Source organism: Pseudochaenichthys georgianus, chromosome 23, assembly GCF_902827115.2.
Source record: "Pseudochaenichthys georgianus chromosome 23, fPseGeo1.2, whole genome shotgun sequence".
NCBI classification, from domain to species: Eukaryota; Metazoa; Chordata; class Actinopteri; order Perciformes; family Channichthyidae; genus Pseudochaenichthys; species Pseudochaenichthys georgianus.
In genome coordinates, this window is record NC_047525.1 from 6,615,067 (window position 1) to 6,636,815 (window position 21,749).

Sequence of the window (21,749 nt, forward strand, 5' to 3'; positions counted from 1 at the left end):
GAAATAGAAAATGACCGCAACTTGAAATTTGACACGATATGAGGGAGAAGAAGCATAATTCACACGGTTTCTCCCAGCTCTCTCGCTTGTATAACAGCGATTCTACCTCTGAAATATATTGTCCTCACAAATCTCCTTCCCTACTGTACCTTTTCCAACCTGAAATGTACAGCCACAGTGCAGCAAAATCCTTCCAGATTCCCACTGAGCAGCTACAGTGAAAGATTGGCCCTGTCAAGGATTCCCGCGAGACTTCAAAATCCCTCCTTTCATCCATTTATGAAGTGGCGTTAATTTTCCCACAGACTAGGATTAAACTGCCATGGAGCAGAGAGGATAATGGATGCAGGAACAGGAGAGGTCACACACTGATCTCTGTTAAAGGCTTTACATGCAAAATACTTGCAAGATGGGGCAGTGTCCTGCAGAGAGGTTATGTTCTCTCCCGCAGTGAACCTGAGAAAATATTCTATTTATAGACCGTTGTACCGGTGTGTATTCAAAGAAAAATGATAAAATAATGTATTCTCCAGAGGTTTCAAAAAAGTGTTATCTACAGTTTTGACTGCCCATGGCCATTTCTACATGGACGTTTTGTGTTTGCACATTTGCTGCCAAAAAGACATTTACCCTGGAGAGATGAAATGAATACAAAACACTTTCAAATTTGAGTCTACCAATTATATGTTTTTCAATTTAAATTGCGATTGTAAAGACAAAACTGCTCTTGCCATTTTTACTGCACTTCTAATAGTAAGACATTTTTGGTTTTGCACCAATTGCCCTTCCTGCTGAGAGTTAGGTCAGAAGATTGATACCACTCTAATATGTGTAGGATAAACATGAAGCTGCTAGAAGCTGCTTAGCCTAGCATAAAGACTGTAAACACGGAGAAACAGCTAGCCTGGCTCTGAAAAACAGCATCCCTTAAACTCACCATATAAAATGTTATATCTTGTAAAAAAGGCATGTGGTAATGTGCCGGACTATTCCATAGCTGGGCACAGAAATGTCCTGGTTTGTCACCTTGAGGAGAACAGCTGTTCCTGCTTGCTTTCAGTCTTCATGCTAAGGTAACCATGTGCTGGGTAGCTGCATATTCCCCAGACATGTTCCTCCACAGAATGTCAAACTGTCCCTTTAACAATATTTTGATGAGCTCAAAGAGATGATAAATAATTCAGCAACCAGATGTTTTTCTCAAATCATGCAGCTCTTCCCTCCATTCTGAATGCATTACTCATCATTTATCATTAATTACGTTTCCTGTCTATCCATTGGTGAAACTGTTCTCATTGGAATGTATGACCGGTTTAAAGGGAATCAAATATTATTTTGGTTTTATAAAATATCCTCTCACTCTCTATCAAGCGTCATATTTTGAGGGGGGGGGGGGGGGGGGGGCTGTGGCTCAGTGATCAGTGAGATGAAGTGAACATCTCAGCATCATCTCAACAACATATCAACATCTCAGCTGAACTTTGAATCAGGGGATAGCCAGTTTGAGTCCCACTGCAGTCAGCATGTCGTTGTGTCCCTGGGCAAGACACTTCACCCCAACTTGCTCCTGTGGGGATTGCCCACAGTACTGACCGTATGTAAGTCACTTTGGATAAAAGCGTCTAACAAGTGACATGTAATGTAATGTAATGCAATTTTATCAGTAGTGAGTTTAAGAGGCTTAGATAAAGGCTGATTGTTTAACATATCACATTGTGGAGTGGCCATTAACGGCTATTTCACAGAGTTGCATCACTCTCAGAGCCAGACAGTCAATATGGTGAAAGGCAATGAAGTCTTAAATGTGAGTGAGAGGAAGAGGAGAACAAATAAGAGAGACAGCAAATGGACAGATGGGCTAACAGAGAGAGGAAATACAACAACAGAGAGCGGGTGAGACATAGTGTGACAAAAGGCAATGGCACGCTGAGAAATATATATATATATATAAGACAATATATATTATGCTAATAATATGCAGATGATGCAAGTGATGAAATCTGCTGGTGACGAAAAGTGTCTTGTCAGGGAGTCAAAAGTGCTGCGTCTGTGTCTGGAGAGTAGTTTTCTTAATATCACACTTTGTTGGTGCTAAACACACACACAGGCACACAAGCATAGGCCCACATGCCCCCCCCCCCCCCCACGCCCCCCCCACACACACACACACACACACACACACACACACACACACACACACACACACACACACACACACACACACACACACACACACACACACACACACACACACACACACACACACACACACACACACACACACACGTTCACAAAGAGATAGAGCCCAAGTCGTGCTGATAAGCCATTGGACTGAAACAAAGTCAGCCACTGTAACGAGACACTGAGGGAATACAGAGCAGGGCCAAGAGACTCCAAGTGAAAGAAAATAAAAAAGATAAAGACACTGGAGTTGGAGAGAACGAGAATAACAGAGTGGGAAGAGGGACACACAGAGAGAAAAATGTGTATGTAAACGAATGAATGAAAAGGCCTGATTGGACAGATGCGGGGAAAAAGACAGAAAAGAAACGAAAAATGACGTACAAAACAAAACAGAATGAAAAGTGAACAGAAAGGAAAAAAAAGATTATGTATGGAAATGATAAAATGACTATACTCTGCAGGGAAACAATGAGTCCAAAATTGAATTTCCCTCATGATTGTCACTGCTTTTGAGTGCTTTTGCAAGTAGAGTCTCTTTTTAAGACATGGCTTTGTGAATAGACTGTTGCGATGAAAATACTATTCAGAGTGGGCTAGACACACACAGAACTAGTTTAGATGATCTTTGAGGCAGGATTTGTTGGTTTTCGGTGATAGCATATGTATCAAAGATAGGTATGTTCTTTTATTTCCTCTTACATGCATCTCACAAAAGGCACTGGCCAAATGACTGATAGAGACAAACGAAGTGCCTAGCAGCACAAACGACAACATGTCCACTTCACCATCCCATCTTTTATTAATTCCTATTCAAGTGTCCACTTATTTCTCTCGCTCTCTCTGCAGACCTTCTGTACACATCCTCCTGATGTACTGGAAAGATCATCTACTTAAAAAATAATCATGTTTGTTTTCTCTCTTCCCTCCTCCTCAAGTCTTCCTCTGTGTCCTCTGCATGCTGGCGACGCTGCTGCCGGCCGCTTCCTCCTGCCCCCCCCCCCTGCCTCTGCGACTCAGACAGGCTGGTGGTGGACTGCGGGGGCCGGGGCCTCTCCTCCCTGCCTCCCCTCCACCTCCTGCCCCCGGGGAGCCGCTCCCTCCTGCTGGCCAACAACAAGCTGGCATCGCTGGGAGCCTCTGCGTTCGCTAACCTCTCCTCTCTGGAGGTTTGCAGCACATTTATTTTTTGTTGTCAGTGAATTATTTCTTTCTCCTTGCAGCTGGAAGTGTTGTTACAATGTTGTTTACACTCTTCTCTGGACTGACCTTTCACCCTGAATATCACCCAGTCGTACTGAACAGTAAGCCTCCTATTGAACAACTGCAGACTCTACTGTTAAACTAAAGTGAAGAGAATATGCATCTCAAGGCTACTAAGTATCGGCATATTGTGAAAAATGCTTGGCTTACTGTTTTTTTTCAAATAAAAGGGCTGAAAATTATGGATAGTTATTGCAAGAAAGGCTGCATAAATATACCCAGGGCCGCCCCTCCCTACAGGCCAATCACGCAGGCTGCATGGGGCCCCGCCTTGCGCAGGGGCCCCTTGCGCGGAGAACTGCTCACAGCAGCTGACACGCGAGAGTGAGAGGTGACAAGGGGAGCACGTCTGTAACCCGACACCATTGCAATGAATCGACATCTGACCAATCACGGCTTTGATACGGCCACTAGTGCAGGTGAAGAGATGTCGGTGAAAAGACAGTTTCAGTCCGGCGCAAGCAAGAGGGGAAAAAAACAAAACATGAAGAAACTAGAGCATCACTCGAAGGTGGGTTATTGTATGAGTCAAATGTACAACTTGCGAATGTTGTATAAGTCAAATTGCCAATTGCCATATTAAAACATCAGCTGCAATTCACGACATGTCTCTGCATAGCATATAGGCTAATGGAGATGCAGTTATTTCCAGCATTCTTTATTTAACATTCATTCAAGTATGTTATGCCTTTTATCTGCTAATGTACAGGAGGAAGAGTGATAAACTGTCTGTCTAGATGGCTTACATAACAGTTCAAGTTTACAGCCTAAAAGACATTCCCCTTTTATTCATTTTTATGTCAATTTGCGCTTTTCATGGTGATGCTCAGCCTCTCCCCTTAACTCCTAACAGTCATCATCATGTCAACCACAACACAGAGAAATACTGATAGAAATGTGTGTGTAGTTGTTGATACATTGCTGACAGAGGGAACTATATTTGAATACAGATTTAAGAAATATCAGTTTTTGAGCATGTCATAAGCATGTTTTGTCTTGACTATATTACAACTATATTATAATAAAAATAATATAGTATTTATATTATTGAATTGATTATGATTATTAGTAGAAGTAGTTTATTTGCATTAATTATATTTTAATCTTTTTGAGGCTAGTATTTGGCAGGAAATGCAGACGTATTCACCCGTAAACGCATACTGAACGAGATACATGCACATTTACAATTGACCTCACTGTATAAAAAAGTAACTGTGTTGATAATAATAATAAACAGGAATTATATTTGCAAAGTAGCCTACTTTGTTTCCAAAAAAAATGTTTCACTCCTGTCGGTTGGGGGGGGGGGGGGGGCCTCATCTCACAATGTCGCTTGGGGCCCCAAGTTGGCCAGGGGCGGCCCTGAATATACCCTCATTAGTTACAACCTCTAGCAGCTTATAATAGCCAGCCCTGAATACAATAACTATTTGTTATTTAGAACTTCAGATTATCAATCAGGAATTATTTCCTTCGAGAAAACATACACTACTTTTTGTCACTTTTGAGGCAAAATATCCCAGAGGTCAGCTCCCTAATTAAACTGAAACACAATTGACTTTCCCACTGCTGAGCATCTATCTGTTATATGAACAGTGAATGAACAATTTGTTTCTTTCTCCATTCTGATTGATCGTCAGAATTATTATTCTAGCATTGCACTCAATGGGAGCTTCTATGAATAGAATTGCCAGCTTAGGGTATAAAATGTCCGTTAAAGTATTGCAAAAAATCACATTTTAACATACCTCTTGAAAAGACATTTGTGTCAAAAATGCAAAAGTGAAAATGTATTTTTTTGGTGGTTTGGATTTTAGAAGCTGGACCTCTCTAACAACTACCTGGACAATTTACCAGCTGGATTATTCAGAGACATGTCCAACCTGACAAGACTGACTCTGCACAACAACTCCCTAACAGTGATGGACAGAGACCTCTTCCAGGTAGGCGCTGTAGATTATACACCATACTTGCGATAGACTTTAATAAAGCTCACAGACAAGACAAGAAAATCTCATGGGACATTGTGCTAAATGGTATACACTGTTATAAGATATACAATTAGATCCATTAATCCAAAATACTATGGATGTGAATACACATAAGTCTGAAAAGTTGAGAAAATAGTACCCCTACTGAAGCACTGTATCAACTCCTGGCGAGGCTGCACAGGCTCAGTTTAGGAGAAGAGCCAACCTAAGCACATAATGACTGGGACCAGGTTGTAAATTAGGAATAAACTGTTTGCTCAACACTTTCATGTGAGTCAAAGCAGTCTGCAGGATGAGCTTGTGTCAAGACTTCAGTTGAGACCCTGAATCAAACAAGATTAGCCCATCCTGATGCTAGCTGTGCCCCTTGGCAGCAGTGAAGGGAGCCAATAGAGCTGATATGGGGGGAATGTACTGTACAATGCCGTACGGTATAATCATAGATGGGTAAATATAGATTTGTTTCGATGTTTCTACAGGGTACAGGGGGTCTTCAGAGTCTGGATCTGTCCCTGAACGGTCTGTCCTCTGTTCCTCTGGGACTACTGGATGAGCTGCAGAGCCTCAGGTACACATCCACACACACACACACACACACACACACACACACACACACACACACACACACACACACACACACACACACACACACACACACACACACACACACACACACACACACACACACACACACACACACACACACACACACACACACACACTCTTTTTAAATCAATTTTTTAAATCAATGTGCTCTTAAAACCCCCGGAGCAAGACTAGTGTAAGATCACACTGTTAACATCATGAGCATTAGGAGGGCAGTAGGTCAGTGCCCTGCCAATATACAGCCTGCCACAATGGGAAATGTGTTCAAAATGACATCTTATATTATTACATTGATGTTCATTGAACTGTTTGTTAAGCATTACTTTCGACTTCCGTTTTTTATGTATTTAATTCAAATACATTTACAATTTGTTGTTGCTAGTTAACACGACTTTATCACATAATGTTTAATTTTGTTCCAATTATTTCATAGGTGGCTGTCTCTAGCGGGGAACAGGCTTCACGGTTTGGAGAGGGCAGCGTTTGAGCCCCTTGCCAATCTACAACACCTGGAACTGGGACACAACCCCTGGGAATGTGACTGCAACCTCCGCGATTTCAAACACTGGATGGAGTGGCTATTGTACAGAGGTGGATGTTTGATTTATTATTATGGGGTAGTAATACCCCATAATAATATGGGGGTATTTCTGCCAGAATGGGCAGAAACTAGAAAGTGTTACTTCACCTTACAGATAGCAAGGTGTGTTAGTGCTGGTGCTTCGAGTAAAACAACTGCATTGGTGTGTGTGAATGCACATTGCCACGCTCATTGTGTGTACTGTGTGTGTTGTCCACGTGTCTCCGAAAGGCTGTTAATACATCAGATAACCACAGCTGCTCTCTAAAAATCGACATTCACCTCAGTGCCTCGGGCCTCAGCTGCCCCGCTAATGAAGCATCTCTTTCCTGCTCCATTCTCCTATATGCTTGGTTCTGCTCTATTCTGCTCAGAGCAGCTCAGACAGAGACTGGCTAACAGCAGACTTGATCATTTAATAATCATCCAAGCAGCAGAGAAAATTACAAGAAGACATTTCATAGTGAAACATGAAAGCATGACAGTGGCTGCTCAAAGGGTAGACGATGCACGATGTTTGTTTAAGAAAGTAAGACAAAGCACCAAACAAGTGTGAAATGCTGTGCGACAGCAGCTTGTGTTGACTTTTATCTCCTCCGAATCACTTTAAGCACACAGGGTGAGGATATTTGGAGAGAGAACTCTGTTTGCAGAGGGGATTCTTTTGTCACTAGCCAAGATAAAGCATCAGGGGGTGAAATGCCACTTTCCTCATTCTTTTATCTTCCACCTTTATCTCATTGATCGCAGCTTTACATATCTGAGGGCCCAGATCAATGGCTTTCTAAGGCTGCGGCCACACGAGGACGAAAACGGCTAAATGCATAGGATTCACGCAAACGCAATCGCAAACAAGCTTCCGTCCACACGCAAGTTATCTGGATAGTGTCTGCCCACACGAGACCGCTCCAGTTTCGCTCCAACCGCTGGAGAAGCTGCAGTACATATGCACTCCTGTACGTGGCGCTGTAACTTCCTCCACAAAAGCAGCGAAGAAGCATGGTTGTCATGGTTGCCCTTCTGTTTATTCTCCGCGGTGGGGGCCGAGGGAACCGGGCAGAGTTTTTCGCCAGTCAACGTGTATTAAAGTTTAAATCTTCCGGACAAAATTATAAAAGTGCCGGTCAAAGGTCTTCTTTGTTATTTATTGAGCTTTAAAACAGTTGGCAGTTGCAGTGCAGTTTACTTTGACGCGGGGGTGAGCAGCAGAGGTGGGGAGAGGCGGGGCTATTGCCTCATCATTATTGCTGTAGATGTTGCACAAACAACTGTAGCATGGTCAATAGCGTCCGGAGCACGATAGCAACTCTGCGATCCGCCATTGTTGTTGTTGTTGGTGGCGAAACACTTCAGCAATGGCGCGGGGTAAGCGGAGGTGAGCAGAAGAGGTGGGGAGAGGCGGGGCTATTGCGCAATCACTATCAGTGATCTGAAAATGTTCGGATAGGGCGCACACACGGAGCCGTTTGACCCCCAGAGAGTTGCGTATGCCGTTCTATCCACCTTGGGACCCGTTATCGTTTCCTCAGTCGTTTAGTGCCGTATTCGGTCGTCCTCGTGTGGCCAAACGGTCTATATGACACTAAACAGTAACGCAAACGACCGTTTTCGTCCTCGTGTGGCCGCAGCCTAACATGCAACGTCAGTTGGAATCATTTGTAGAGAGACGAATGCAGCATGTGATGATAACAAAGTAGATCCCCCAACATCCTGCCTCTTGTGGGAATTAGTGACTCAGATATTTCTCTCTTCTGCTGAAACTAGGCATGTCATCTCATGAATTATAGAAGAGCTTAGTCGAGGCTATCTCCAACTTAGTGTGGAGGGCACAGCTAACTGAGTGTGTGTGTTAAAGTGATGTATGACTCATCCCATTGTTGGCGCAACCACCCCGCTCTCTATCTTTCCCTCTCTCAGTTAATTGGTAGTGCTTCACAGGCATAACGCATTTATTAAATGACCTCTCCCTGTCCTCTTGCCCCTGCCCTTTCTCTCCCTCTCCTTCAGGGGGGAAGGTGGATGCGGTGGAGTGCACGCTACCGAAGGATCTGCGTGGACGAGACATCCGCGGCGTGCCGGTGGAAATGTTCAACTACTGCCTCCAACTCGACGATGAGAACGGGGGAGGAGGTGAGGGTTCTCGTTCAGGACAAGGAGTTCCTCCCTGCAGCAAGAACGCTCTTAACCCCAGCGGGGCAACACCAATTACTGACAAAACTGATGACTCCTCTTCCAACACGAGAGGCGGAGAGGCGTCGTCGGAATGTGTCCGCACCCGGTACCGACCCGTGAGCGTGCGGCGCGCTATCGGCACTGTGGTGATTGCAGGTGTAGTCTGCGGCATCGTTTGCATCATGATGGTTGCAGCGGCGGCTTACGGCTGCATCTATGCCTCGCTGATGGCCAAGTACCAGAGAGAGCTGAAGAAGAGGCAGCCACTGATGGGAGACGGAGATGGAGAGGGGGATGATAGGGAGGACAAACAGATTTCCTCTGTGGCGTAGACGAGTGACGGGGGGAGGGCTGGCGTGTCAAAGGATGAAGGTTGGAAGGGTGACATTTAAAAAGGGCTCGAAGAGGAGAGAGATGGACAAGCTGGTTTTATGCACACGTACAGTTATGGTATCTCTCCCACTGACGAACAAAACCAACACTTTTTTTTCACTTCCTTTGCTTTGTCCTCTTTCTATTTTTAGCGTTCTCCCTCTCTGAACCTCTCTCTAACAACTCACATACACACACCTTATGTGTTCCCTGATTTTCTCTTCCTTTCAGACCCATTCTCACTGCAGTATTTGCTATCGAACATCCCTCCAACTCGCCTACCAACCACCTACAGCTGCTCTTGGCTGTTGCTGAATTTACCAATATATATCAGCTGATAGAAAAAGGATTCAGCAATCTCTCTCCAGTATGAACCATATCCTATAAGCTATTACAAGACCCTTGTGGGGAACAGCATTTGTGAAATTGGATTGAATTTTCAGGGATATACAGTATTTATGGTGTTTATTCACAACCGTGATAAAAACTTTTAGTATTAGGTAGTGCCCGTCTTTAGTTTTGTTTGCAGTTTTCTCCTCCTCAACCTCTCCTAAGACAGTTTTTCCTCCAAGAAACCAGGACCCCAGCCCAGATCCCTTCACCCTCATCTGGCCAAATGCTGCTCTGATGTTCCCTTGGACCTCCAAGGCCCAAATAAACAGTGTTTGAGGAAATGAGGGAAACGTATTGGATAAAACACAAAGAGATGTCATTTATGTCTACGCTATGTAGCGCTTTGTTCCAGAGAGAATACTGGGGATACAGATTATATGTTGATAGGAAATCAAACAGAGTCTCCTGAGGATCGTGTCTCTTCAGACTTGTTAGGGATGTTCAATGTGGAACACATTTGGTTCGACAAAATGATTACTCACGACTGCCAGACCTTTCGATTACATAAGGTCACACAACGGACATCCTCCCTCCTATTCGGACCAGATCTGTTTCTCTCTGGATCTTCTGTGGACCAATAACCTTCAGGTGTCACAAACTTGAGGTGTGTATGAGATTCCATAATGAATCTTATCAAGGGTTCAAAGGGGATCAAAACATTAAACTGGACTTTGCTGTATCGGTCACTTTTGTTCAGAATAAGGCTCATGCTTATTTGATGCTTGTTAATATCTGGAGGGATCATAAGCCTTTTCCGGTATTACTTTGAGGCTGGTTCAGAAAAGTATACACAGCTGTTGTAATGACGTTTTTTGGAGATTATAAGGACCACAGACTTTGCTTTAAAACAAATATTCTTTGATTAGAGCTCATTTTCAGACTGATTTCACCCGCCAGAGGTGAACGTTTGCTACTATGGCACGGAAGCACTATCTCAGAGAACCCTGTCTCCTGACAAGGACTACAAAACATCTAAGGACTACAAACGTCAGACTCCTGCACTTTATTTCCCTTATTTGATCCCCTCTGGCCTCCCTCCCCCCCACCCCGCTCTTCTTTTCTAAAAAGGGATGATTTGCCCAGAGGGATTATAATGAACAAGGGATTAAACAAAAAGACGCTGCTATTTGTCCCCCTCCTCCCCCACTTTCTCATCATTTTATCTCTCCATCCATCTTTCTATCCAGTGCTATTTATGGAAAGTATTTCACACTTCCTAAAATACTTCCATCTCCTTCTTTTCATTTCATCCATCCTCCCATATTGTTGTCCTTACGTTTTTCCTCAAAGGTCTGCAATGTGCAATGGAAGTTGTCACCATAACATACAAATGTTGTCACCACCAAAAGTCCTTCTAAATCTTAGTTATGATAACTCACTCAAGAGGAATCCGTGGGATTGGACTCTCTCTCAGCTAATTCACAAAAAATGCTAGTTTATTTGCTTTACATGGTTTTTTCGTAATTATCTTTAGTAATGACATGAAATATTTATAGTCATATGTATTTATGGTTAGTGTATACATTTGCGTCTGTAGTGAAACATCCTCAAACATCTAGCTTTCATTGCATATTGCTCCCCTACAGTCAAACTATTGTTCCCTCACAATTTCTAATTGGCTGGAAATACAACTATATTAATAGTGTGTTATCTTATACCTTGGTATGAAGCATATCAATATTATTATTTGAGTCTCTAATATGGTGTGTTGGCCCAACGATACCCCCAAATGTTTTTGTTGTAACTGATTATGGTTTTCTGTATCAATTCATGATGTATGTCTATTGTTGTTTTAATGACTTCTATGTTTTGTTTTAGGTTTAAATATCTCTGTAATGTATGGTTTTGTTGTTGTGTTCATTCATTTGTGTTCCGTAGCTGGTGAAGTTTCTGCAAGAGGCATAGAAAGAGTTTGGCCATTGATTAAGGACGATATTAAGCATAAAGTTATGGACCCTATTATATTATACCACCAACTTGGACTAACTTCCTCTCCTACAAATAACATTTCATTATGGGACCTACTGGAAATCAAACATGATGAACTGTTTAGTAAAGCTTTTGTAAAGATATTTGAACTAACCCAAGGGGAAAAAGTTGTAGCGAAAAAAGTTATGGTCCTCGTTTAATATTTAAAAAGCCAAGTCTGCAACGTTACAAAACGTCCTGTATTCAGATGATTCGCATATAAAAGTGGTTTGTAGGAGATAGAAGCGGTTTGAGGTCAAGATGCACACAAAGTGCATTGCAAATCAAATCCTGGTGCACTTTAGCAACAATGATCAACATCACTAATTTAAAGAAATAGAAAGAGACAAGGAGGTGAAAATATGTTAGTTATAGACTTAGACTACAATCGGTATCTTCTGGAAAATGTATTATGGCATGCATCCACTCTGTAGGGCAGTAACTTAAAGAGCCTGTGACAGCATCCCAACAACTGTTGTGGGCAATGAAATATTGGGCTACTAGTCATCTCGAACCGTCAGTTTAAAAAAGAAAAAGCGATACCGTTCCGTTAAATATCAATAATTTCGAACATCGCGGGGAAATTCCTTCGACTCATTTTGAAGTTTTGGGGGAAGCCGGAAGTGACGTCAATGCGGGAACGCTTCACTGTGGCGGCGAGAGAGCCAAACACGGAAAAGTGTGTTGTCATGCGTAGAAATGGTGAATTACTGAGTTTAGGCACGTTAATAACGTTTTAATGAAGTTGACTACAGTATATTCATATTTGTCAGTGCTTTCATGTCAATTCGGCGAACATAAACATAAATGTGAACATGATGATTACAAATTAAAAATCGGTAGTGAGAGCTGCTGAATTTCCTCCTGTCGGATGTGATATAAAAACAAATCGATTATTTTTGTAGTTGTAAACTCAAGTGGATGAAACTACATTTATTAGTGCTTTCATGTCAATTCGGCGAACATATGATACATTAATATGATCGTGAGGATGATGATTAAAAATCGTTTGTTTGTGCCCGGTCTGCATTTCCTGATGAGGAAAACAAACCGATGCTTTTTGTAGTACACCAACAACATGGATTAAACGTGTGGTTTTTTACCACAATGTTGGGGAAATTAATGGATAAAATGCAACGGATTATTATTATTATTCCCACTCCGATCGGGACACTAGGTCCACACCGTTTCCCCGCAGCGAGGCTCCCCCGTTGACAGTTTACGTGGGCTGGGTGCAGTGGCGGACTGGCCATCGGGACGAATCCCGAGTGGGCCGGTACCGAAGTGGGCCGGTCGGATAAGTAACTAGCACATCCCCATAGGCGGCGTGTGAGGCTCAGGTTTGGGAAGGCTAAATAACTTTTTTTACCTGACGCTGCCCGCCTCCGGCATCTATAGAAAAGAGATCAACTCAGTGTGCGGAGTTTAAATCTCTCAAGTCATATTACAGGATAAAAGGAAATGTAAACTGCCGTATGCAGAGAAGACGCCGACGTGTCCGCACTTATCATTCATATTACAATCATCCAATCAGATCATCGATCATATAATATCATGATATATCATATATTTCCTTATCTGAGTCAGCAGAGCCGTATCTGGCCGTGCAACACTTACAGTGTCACAGACTGTATGCAGAAGTATTATTTTAAGCAACACATTATGTTGACGAAACCTCGAGTCAAATGTAATTAAAGTCAGATCCACTCGTGTCTTAGACGTGAACGCGCTCTCAGCTGGAGAGAGAAACCCTGGCTTGATTTACCGAGTTGATAACCAGCGTCGTAGGACCGCTTAGCGAGATCTCGTTGTTAGTTTGTTGTTGTTAGTTTTGTTTGTTACTCAAACATATCCAGGGTCTGTTGAACTGGCTTCGTAGTACAGGGCACGGTGGCTAGCAGCGCTAATGTCAAAGACACAGACATTATACATTATATTTGTATTTACCAGGATGCAGTGACACAAATATTTACATATTTACATTTACTATCTACAGCACCCGCCGCCCCTTACAGTCCCCACTCCCCCCGTTGACAATTTACTAGCGGTACCGAAGTGGGCCGGTCGAGAGTCCCCGGGATGATTTTTAGTCCCATTCCAGCCACTGGCTACATGACCGTATGATCGCCCATATTGACGCACCTCATTCCTAAACTTCTAATAGATTCAACATAAACCGATCCTTCAGCCTCATATGAGCTCTCAGACACGTTCAACATTAAACTGTCATCGCTGTCTGAGCTTGCTGCTGTGTGCGCCGTCGTGCGTTTACATGCAGATGCTGGGATCCTGGACGGTGCAGCTGGAGCGCTGTGCCCGCAATGACGTCACACATAATTTGGCGGGACTTGAAGAATCCCCGAGAAGATCCAGAAAATGGTCAACATTGAAGGGCAGATTAATGGTTATCAAAGTACAAATATCCAAAATCAGTTCAGTAACGGTTTTCAAGGGGACAATATTTACACAAATTGATGGGTTTGGATGATGGGGGAAACTCGTGTCACAGGCTCTTTAAAGAACTTAATGGCTAAACTTTTTCTACGAACACAGAAACAGTGTCCTCTCACCTCCTGGTCTGCAGGTCTTGTGTTGTTGGTAGCTAAGTATCTTAGCTAGCTGAAACCTGTTCCTATAGCCTGTGTGTGTTAAGAATTATAAATCATAGTTTGTTACGTAAAGCTGCAGCAGCCATAATGACTAAGGGCCTCAAAGACTATATTGCCTGAAAATCTATGGTGTGTTGTGTTATTTTGATGATTGTGGTTACGACAATGATGATATGATGGTGATGGTGGATGGTGATGAAGCATTTCCTGGTCAATATGCATTGATTTAAATAAAGACATATCACACTCATGACAAATGTAATCCGGATCACTGACAAGCTTTGAAAGACTACAACTACCTATGCCTTACATGAGTTCATACTATATTTAAAGAGGTTATTGGGTCAATAGATGAACCAGCCAAATCCTTAATGTGTGTTTCAGAAATATATTAATTAAAAACTGCGGTCGCACATGTGCGCCGCAGTGATGAGCGGGCCCTCGCGTCGTGCGCCTGTCGGGGGGGGCAGCCGGTCCGTCCCGCTTCAAGCAGACGCGCGCAAGTCCTCGGAAATGACCGTTGTCATTTCTCTATTTTCGTGTCCCAGACTCCCAGGTCCTCCAGCAGCGACCCGGAAACGGATGTCGGCACGCCGTCCCGAAGGAAAACTAATTTCTCTAAAGGGTCGTCGAGGATCGATTATCGAGGATCGATTATCGAGGAGGCTGTCTGGAGGAGCCGTAACCGAGGATACACTGATTTAGAGGAGAGAGGAGTCTCTCTGGAGGAGCTATAACCAAGGTTACACTGATGTATTCTCCGGAGTCGATTTCAGCCAACAGTGTTGTTTCCGTTGTGATTATAAGTTATTTAAGATGATCAAATGTGCATCAGACTTTCTGCCCTTTATCGTTTGTTTACTCACTGATCACATCTCCTCTGATGTTAGGCTATCTATCATAAAACTGCTTTCATGTGAGGCGATGTTTACAGTGAGAACAGCTGCACATTTTGTAAAATGGCCCACTTTCTGGAGGGCGGGGCTAATAAAAGCAAATTTGAAATATGTGTGCAATCATAATAGCAATGTGGTATCTAGCGTTTAAGTGAATATCTGGAAACAACTATATCCGAGTAGTTTGGAGTCATTTGGCGACATGTAAATCGTCAAAAATGGGTGTAGTTCCGACTGTTAGCTTACGACCTCCACGATTGATTTATCAAAAATGTAATCCGCAATTCTTCATGACATTGGCCAGGGGCTGAACCTGTCCTGCATTGGAATTTTTTCCGATCATTCCCCGAGGAGGAGTTTGCAAGAATGTGCTTAAAATGGCTGAAAAACGCAAATTTTTAAAAATGGCCGACTTTGTGGGGGGCGGGGCTAATGGAAGGCAATTTGAAATATGTGTGCAATCATAATAGAAATATGTATGCAGCGTTTCGTGAATATCGGAATAACTATATCCAAGTAGTTGTTGGGAGTATTTGCGACATGTAAATCGTCAAAAATGGTGTATTCGCTTGTTAAGCTTACGACCTCCACAATTGAGCTATCAAAAATGTTCTCACAATTAGCATCATATTGGATAGGGGCTAACTTGTGCTGATTGGAATTTTTTCGATCATTCCCCTAGGAGGAGTTTGCAAGAATGTGCTTAAAATGCATGAAAAACGCACATCTTTGAAAATGGCCGACTTCTCTGGGGGCGGGGCTAATGGAATCTATTTACAAATATGTCCGCAATTCCATGAGGAATGTCTGTGCCAAAATTCGTTAAGTTCTGAGAAACTATATGTGACAACCACACAATAGGGGGCGCTAGTGAGCAGTTTTTTAGAGAAATTACGTTTTCTTTTTTACATTCTCGAAAAGGTCGTGGGCTCTGACGTGTGTCCCAAGTTTTGCGTCCGAAGCTCATTTTATGCTATCGCAATTTAAAAAATAATTATAGGCCACGCCCACATTCTGAATTTGTTGCGACACTTTAAAAAAAAAAGTGTCCATCCGCTCTTGAGTTATAAATTGGTGCTGTTTTTAGCACCCCCTATAGTCCAAAATGAAAATGCTTTGGTGTGCCTATCCCCCAAGACAGACTGAACCTATCTACCAAAATCTGTGATGTTTGGATACATTGTTGATGAGTTATGAGCATTTCTTTCTAAACCCCGCCTTTTTGATTGACGGCGGCAATATTTATCGTCCTAACATGCTCATTTTCTACGGTAATGTGTCTGACCCTCCACCGATGCTGTATACGAAGTTTGGTGTTGAAAAACTGAAAATTGAAATTTAAGTGAATATTTAACTGTTTTGAACATTATGCTAATTTAAATTTTTAAAAATGTAGGCGGAGCTTAGGGTTCCAAGAGGATTATTTGTAGAGCAGGTCCACCCGCATATGTGTGCAAAATGTCAGGTCATTCTGAGTTACGGTGTGACTTTGTACATTTATTCCGAAATGGGATTTTGATAGGTGGGCAGGTTGGAATATTTAACCCATTGACTCCAGAATATTGAATTTTTCACCGGTCCTGGCGTCCGTGCAAAATTATACAACTTTTGAAGCATCCTAAAGACCTCAAAAAGAGGAAACGCTAGCACTATAATAATAATACCACCAATAACAATCGGTTCCTCGCACTTCGTGCTAGGATGCCGTCGGGCCCTAATTACATTACATTGCATTTTACAATTGCAAAGGATAACATTATTTATTACATTTAAGTGTGATTATTATTTGTCCAACACAAATGTCAATGATAGGGGCCTTTCTTGTCCAAAATAGAGGAAAACTACATATTTATAAATAACAGTTTTTGGTAAGAGAGAGAGCCAGGAAATGTGATGTTAGCAGATAGAAATAATAGCAGAGGTTTACTAAATACAAAGTAATGATAACAGCTCCTCTGTAGACTCTTCTTATCTCATTTTGCCTCTTTTCTCATCATTTCTTTGGTCTTTTCACCTTCTTTCTTTCTCATTTCTGCCCTCTATATCCTTTGCTATGTCTGGTCTTTTGTGTCTTCTTTTCATTTTTTCACCTTCCTCCTTTTTATCCTCTTTTTTCACTCCCTCTCCTCCTCCCCCATGTCAAATATCTCTGTCTGTCTCTTATTTTTTCCCTGACTTCTCCCTGTGTTTTTATGGGCTAGTTGCACAAGATGGCGTCTATCAACTTCCGGCGGCTGGGTGTGCGGTTGTAAACTTCCGGTCTACAGTAGAGCGGTAGAGCGGTAGAGGGAAGAGCGATAGATAGCGTATAGATCAGGGGTACTCAAACTTTTTTGTTAAAGGTCCACTTGTGAATTTTATAAAAGGTCAATGGTCCAGATCAATGCCAGTAAAGTCCCCCCCACACCCCCGGAGCGGAGCAACGAAACTGAAATTAAGAAGCAGTTTCGGCGCGCTATGCATGTACTTTGGTCAGGAGGTTTTAAAGTGCTATATAAATAAAGTTGGATTGGATTGGATTAATCTACCTTATTTGGGGGCCCCCTTCTGTTCCAAGCACTTGCCTGTCAGTAAACGGTGCCCCACACAGACATTCAATACATTCAATACATACACACACACACACACACACACACACACACACACACACCACACACACACACACACACACACACACACACACACACACCACACACACACACACACACACACACCACACCACACACACACACACACACACACACACACACACACACACACACCACACACACACACACACACACCACACACACACACACACACACACACACACACACGGCTTGAACTAGTGGGAGAAATGGCACTGTTTGTCTGTAGCCAATGCCTTGAACCTCGGCAAAAATGGCATTAGAAGCATTAGAAAGTCAAGGTAAACTTGTGGTTAACTTAAATGCGTGTGACACTCGCGCACACAAGTAAATATATGCACGTTCATTCTCAGAACGCGTGAGACACAAGACAATATACATTAAAGGGGACCTATCATGCAAAATGCACTTTGTGATGTCTTTTATACATAAATATGTGTCCCCGGTGCGTCAGGGAACTCACGCAGTGTCAGAAAATAAAACCTGCTCTCTTTTCCTCCTTACCCAAATCTTTTAAAAACAGGGGTACAATGAGCGGATACACATTTGCTGCCAATCTGACGTCAAATCGGCAGCGGACCCACAGAAAATTGCTATCAGAAACAATGCCTGAGGCGTTTTGAACGTGTTTTGGACGTAATCTCGTCTTTGGTTACATTAGCAAGACTCGCTAACACTCAGAGCTAACCTGTACTGTAGAGCACATGTGTTTAAAAAGCAGGAAATCAAAAAAGGAACTCACCTTGTGATAAACCCGCAAGAGAAAAAGCATTTGAGATCCATACTGTTTCAGAAATAATCCTTGATGTGGATAAGAACAGGATGGCGTTTTATTACAACAGAATTTAACTTTATCTCCGGTAGAATTCTGATCAGGCATTAGCCCCGCCTCCACTTTTTTTCTCAAGCTAAGGACCCACAATCCGCGTTTCTCTAAAAGGGCTGCACAAGAGGGGTATGAGCAGTATGAGGCATGGCTAAAATGGGTGAACTGTTTGGTATTTTAAGCAAAAAACTTCACAGACCTATATTTGTATAGGTATGGCCCTACAATATAGTTTTTCCAATATATAGGTCCACTTTAATTTACATCAGAATCAGATTATTATTTTTTATTTTATAATGGGACACAGGGTTCGGTCTGGATTGATTAGCAGTTCTTTAATAACTGTAATATATATACCGGGCTGCTAAATCCTAAGAACTGCTACAGGATTTGATTTGTAGATTTGATTTGTTTTTTATCTGTATTTTTGAAAATTATGTAACTTTTTAGCTTTTTTTTTTAGCATATTGTTTATTATATTATAACTTAGTACTTTTTTAGCATATTGTTTATTATATTATAACTTATTACTTTTTAACGCATGTAAGATATTCCACACTAAGCTGTCTGTTGCTCTTTCCTGCTTCAACACTGCAAATGTCCCCTCTGTGGGACTAATAAAGGTATTCTGATAACAGGACGAATTTGTACAAAGGGGCACACGTAGTAGTGTAGTAGTGCCAACTTTCTTACACGCTGGAAGGCCAATCGCTTTTCTTTACCCCGAAATCCGCTCATTCTTGCTCTCGGTGTGACATAACAAACTGTCAAACTGTCAAAACTCTGTACTCAAACCGGAAGTTGATAGACGCCATCTTGTGCACAGAGCCTATTATGTACCTACTTATCTCTCTTTCTTCCTCTCTTTGTGCTTCTCTGTCAATAGGAGCGTATAAGCTTTATTTACATACAGCCTGTCACTTCTGCCACAGAGATATACTAATCCATTGCTGAGCCTCAGAGAAGTATAAACACAGTGTTTTTGTTGTCACTGTTGACTGATTTGGGATCAGCCTCCAAAAAAGCTAATTCTTGGCCTTCATCACAGGAGGAGAAATTAAATCATTCACCGAATCAGCTTGAAAGCTAAACACAGGATTCTGTCCAGACAAACACTGACACTCAGTGGCCAGAAATGGAATAACAACCTTTTCCGCTGCTTATGGCCATGCACAAGAAGGAATTCTTATTTGCATTCAGCAGAAACGCATCATCACATAAGCTTTGTTGCATAAAATAGCAACATTTGTCTATCGTGACAACTGAATTCATAAACTGAATGTCTGGTTATTTAACCTACCAACAGCTACAGTATTCTTTGTTCCTACAAGTATAGATAGTCATATGTGACTTGAATAATGCTGCTGACGTGTCCCTGAGCAAGACACTGAAGATGTGGCATCTGTACTGAAAAAGTATTTGATGGTGTACAGCATTTTCACATTTTACAGTATGTACAAAGAAACTTGTGTGTGTGTGTGTGTGTGTGTGTGTGTGTGTGTGTGTGTGTGTGTGTGTGTGTGTGGTGTGTGTGTGTGTGTGGTGTGTGGTGTGTGTGTGTGTGTGGTGTGTGTGTGTGTGTGTGTGTGTGTGTGTGTGTGTGTGTGTGTGTGTGTGTGTGTGTGTGTGTGTGGAGTATTCCCATTGTGTTCAGAAGCCAAGTGACCCTCCATGAGAGAGGGCCTACACAGATGCAGCACGAAACAGATCTAAAGTACAGGTGAACGAAGGACTAAATAAAAGGAAAACTACACATGAAAAAATGTAGAGAGAGATGGAGAAGAAAGCGTAAGGTAGCAAAGGGAGACAGATCTGACAGCTAAGGAAGAGAGAAGTGAAGAAAAGAGAGATGTATGTGAGAGTTTACCAGGGTAATGGAGAGTGTCAAAGTGTGAAACACATCATGTAGTGTGGATGCGAGGGTGTATCTTTGTGTAAGGATGTGCTAAAGAAAGTAAGAGAGAGCAAGTCCATAAAACATTGATACCACCTTTCCCTCTGTGGTGTCTTTTAAGTGAAACAGCTGGTGGAAAGAATACAAATGTACATTATAATAGATAACCATTGACCAGAGACCATCATAGGAGGATCCATCAGCACACAGATATTGCCCTTTACATCAATAATTATGAATTTACACACATTTGTTGTATACTCTTGATAAAATATGTCTTATACTACACCCTACAGTACATTTCCTGGAAATTCTGTTTTTAGATGAGTACAGTAGGCCAAGCACAGCGCTAGATTTGGCATATTGTCACAAAAATTCTTCCAAACCAACCGAGAGACAAAGAATGAAGCAGAACGAATGAGAGGCAGTGAGATTAAGAGAGAGAAAGAAACACCTCTAGAATTTTCTCAATTCTCCCTGCTTACTCCATTTCCGAAAATAACACGATTTTCACACCTGAAACCATTTCTACGAGAGCTGGGAAACACAGATAAGTGTGTGTGTGTGTGTTCGAGTGGGTTTTCCTGTCTGTCTGTCAGAATAATGAGACACCTAATGCCGGCGCGCGCGCACACACACACACACACACACACACACACACACACACACACACACACACGCACGCACGCACACACACACACACACACACACACACACACACACACACACACACACACACACACACACACACACACACACACACACACACACACACACACACACACACGTATACATCACTTCAGGGGACATTACATTGACTTACATGCATTTCCTGGAGACTTATCCTAACCTTAACCATAACCAATACATGCCTAACCCTAACCCTTAACCTTACCCTAAACCTAACCAAGTCTTCACCCTAAAATGAATGATTCCCCTCATGGGGACCTCCATTTTGTCCCCATAAGGGAGGCGAGTTCCCACACATGACTGTGTAAACAGATTTAGGTCCCCACAAGTATAGTACTGCTAGGCCACACACACATACGTTCTCACAGGATGCAGTTCCAGAGGCTCTTGACTCGATCAGATAATGATGACTGATGAGTGTGTCAGACATAGATGGGCTTACCAGGCAAAATAATACACATACAAAATGACAGCAGGTAGCATTGAAACAAAGCCTGAGACCATAAAGTAAGACAGCCGCTGTGTCATATCAATGTAGCCTTAGAAATCCAGTATTGGCCATGCTGGAGTCTAATCACAATGTCTCAATTGTTTCACTTGTTGGGGATCTTCACATCTTGTACACATTTTACAAGGCTCACAACTAGGGTTGGATACCGAGAACCGGTTCCGGTTCGGAAC

At 42.4% G+C, this 21,749-nt stretch overlaps 2 protein-coding genes across 2 annotated transcripts in view; one reads left to right on the forward strand and one right to left on the reverse strand.

Moving 5' to 3' along the window:
• Positions 1–10,592, forward strand: part of lrtm2a (leucine-rich repeats and transmembrane domains 2a) — a 33,767-nt gene extending 23,175 nt beyond the window's left edge. The window contains 6 exon segments of the mRNA XM_034074965.2: positions 3,120–3,175; positions 3,177–3,350; positions 5,262–5,387; positions 5,915–6,003; positions 6,475–6,632; positions 8,629–10,592. Coding sequence (XP_033930856.1) covers positions 3,120–3,175; positions 3,177–3,350; positions 5,262–5,387; positions 5,915–6,003; positions 6,475–6,632; positions 8,629–9,125 — 1,100 coding nt within the window. The 3' untranslated portion in view covers positions 9,126–10,592.
• Positions 1–21,749, reverse strand: part of cacna2d4a (calcium channel, voltage-dependent, alpha 2/delta subunit 4a) — a 110,806-nt gene that overhangs the window by 57,233 nt on the left and 31,824 nt on the right. The gene's annotated exons all lie outside the window — the stretch shown is intronic.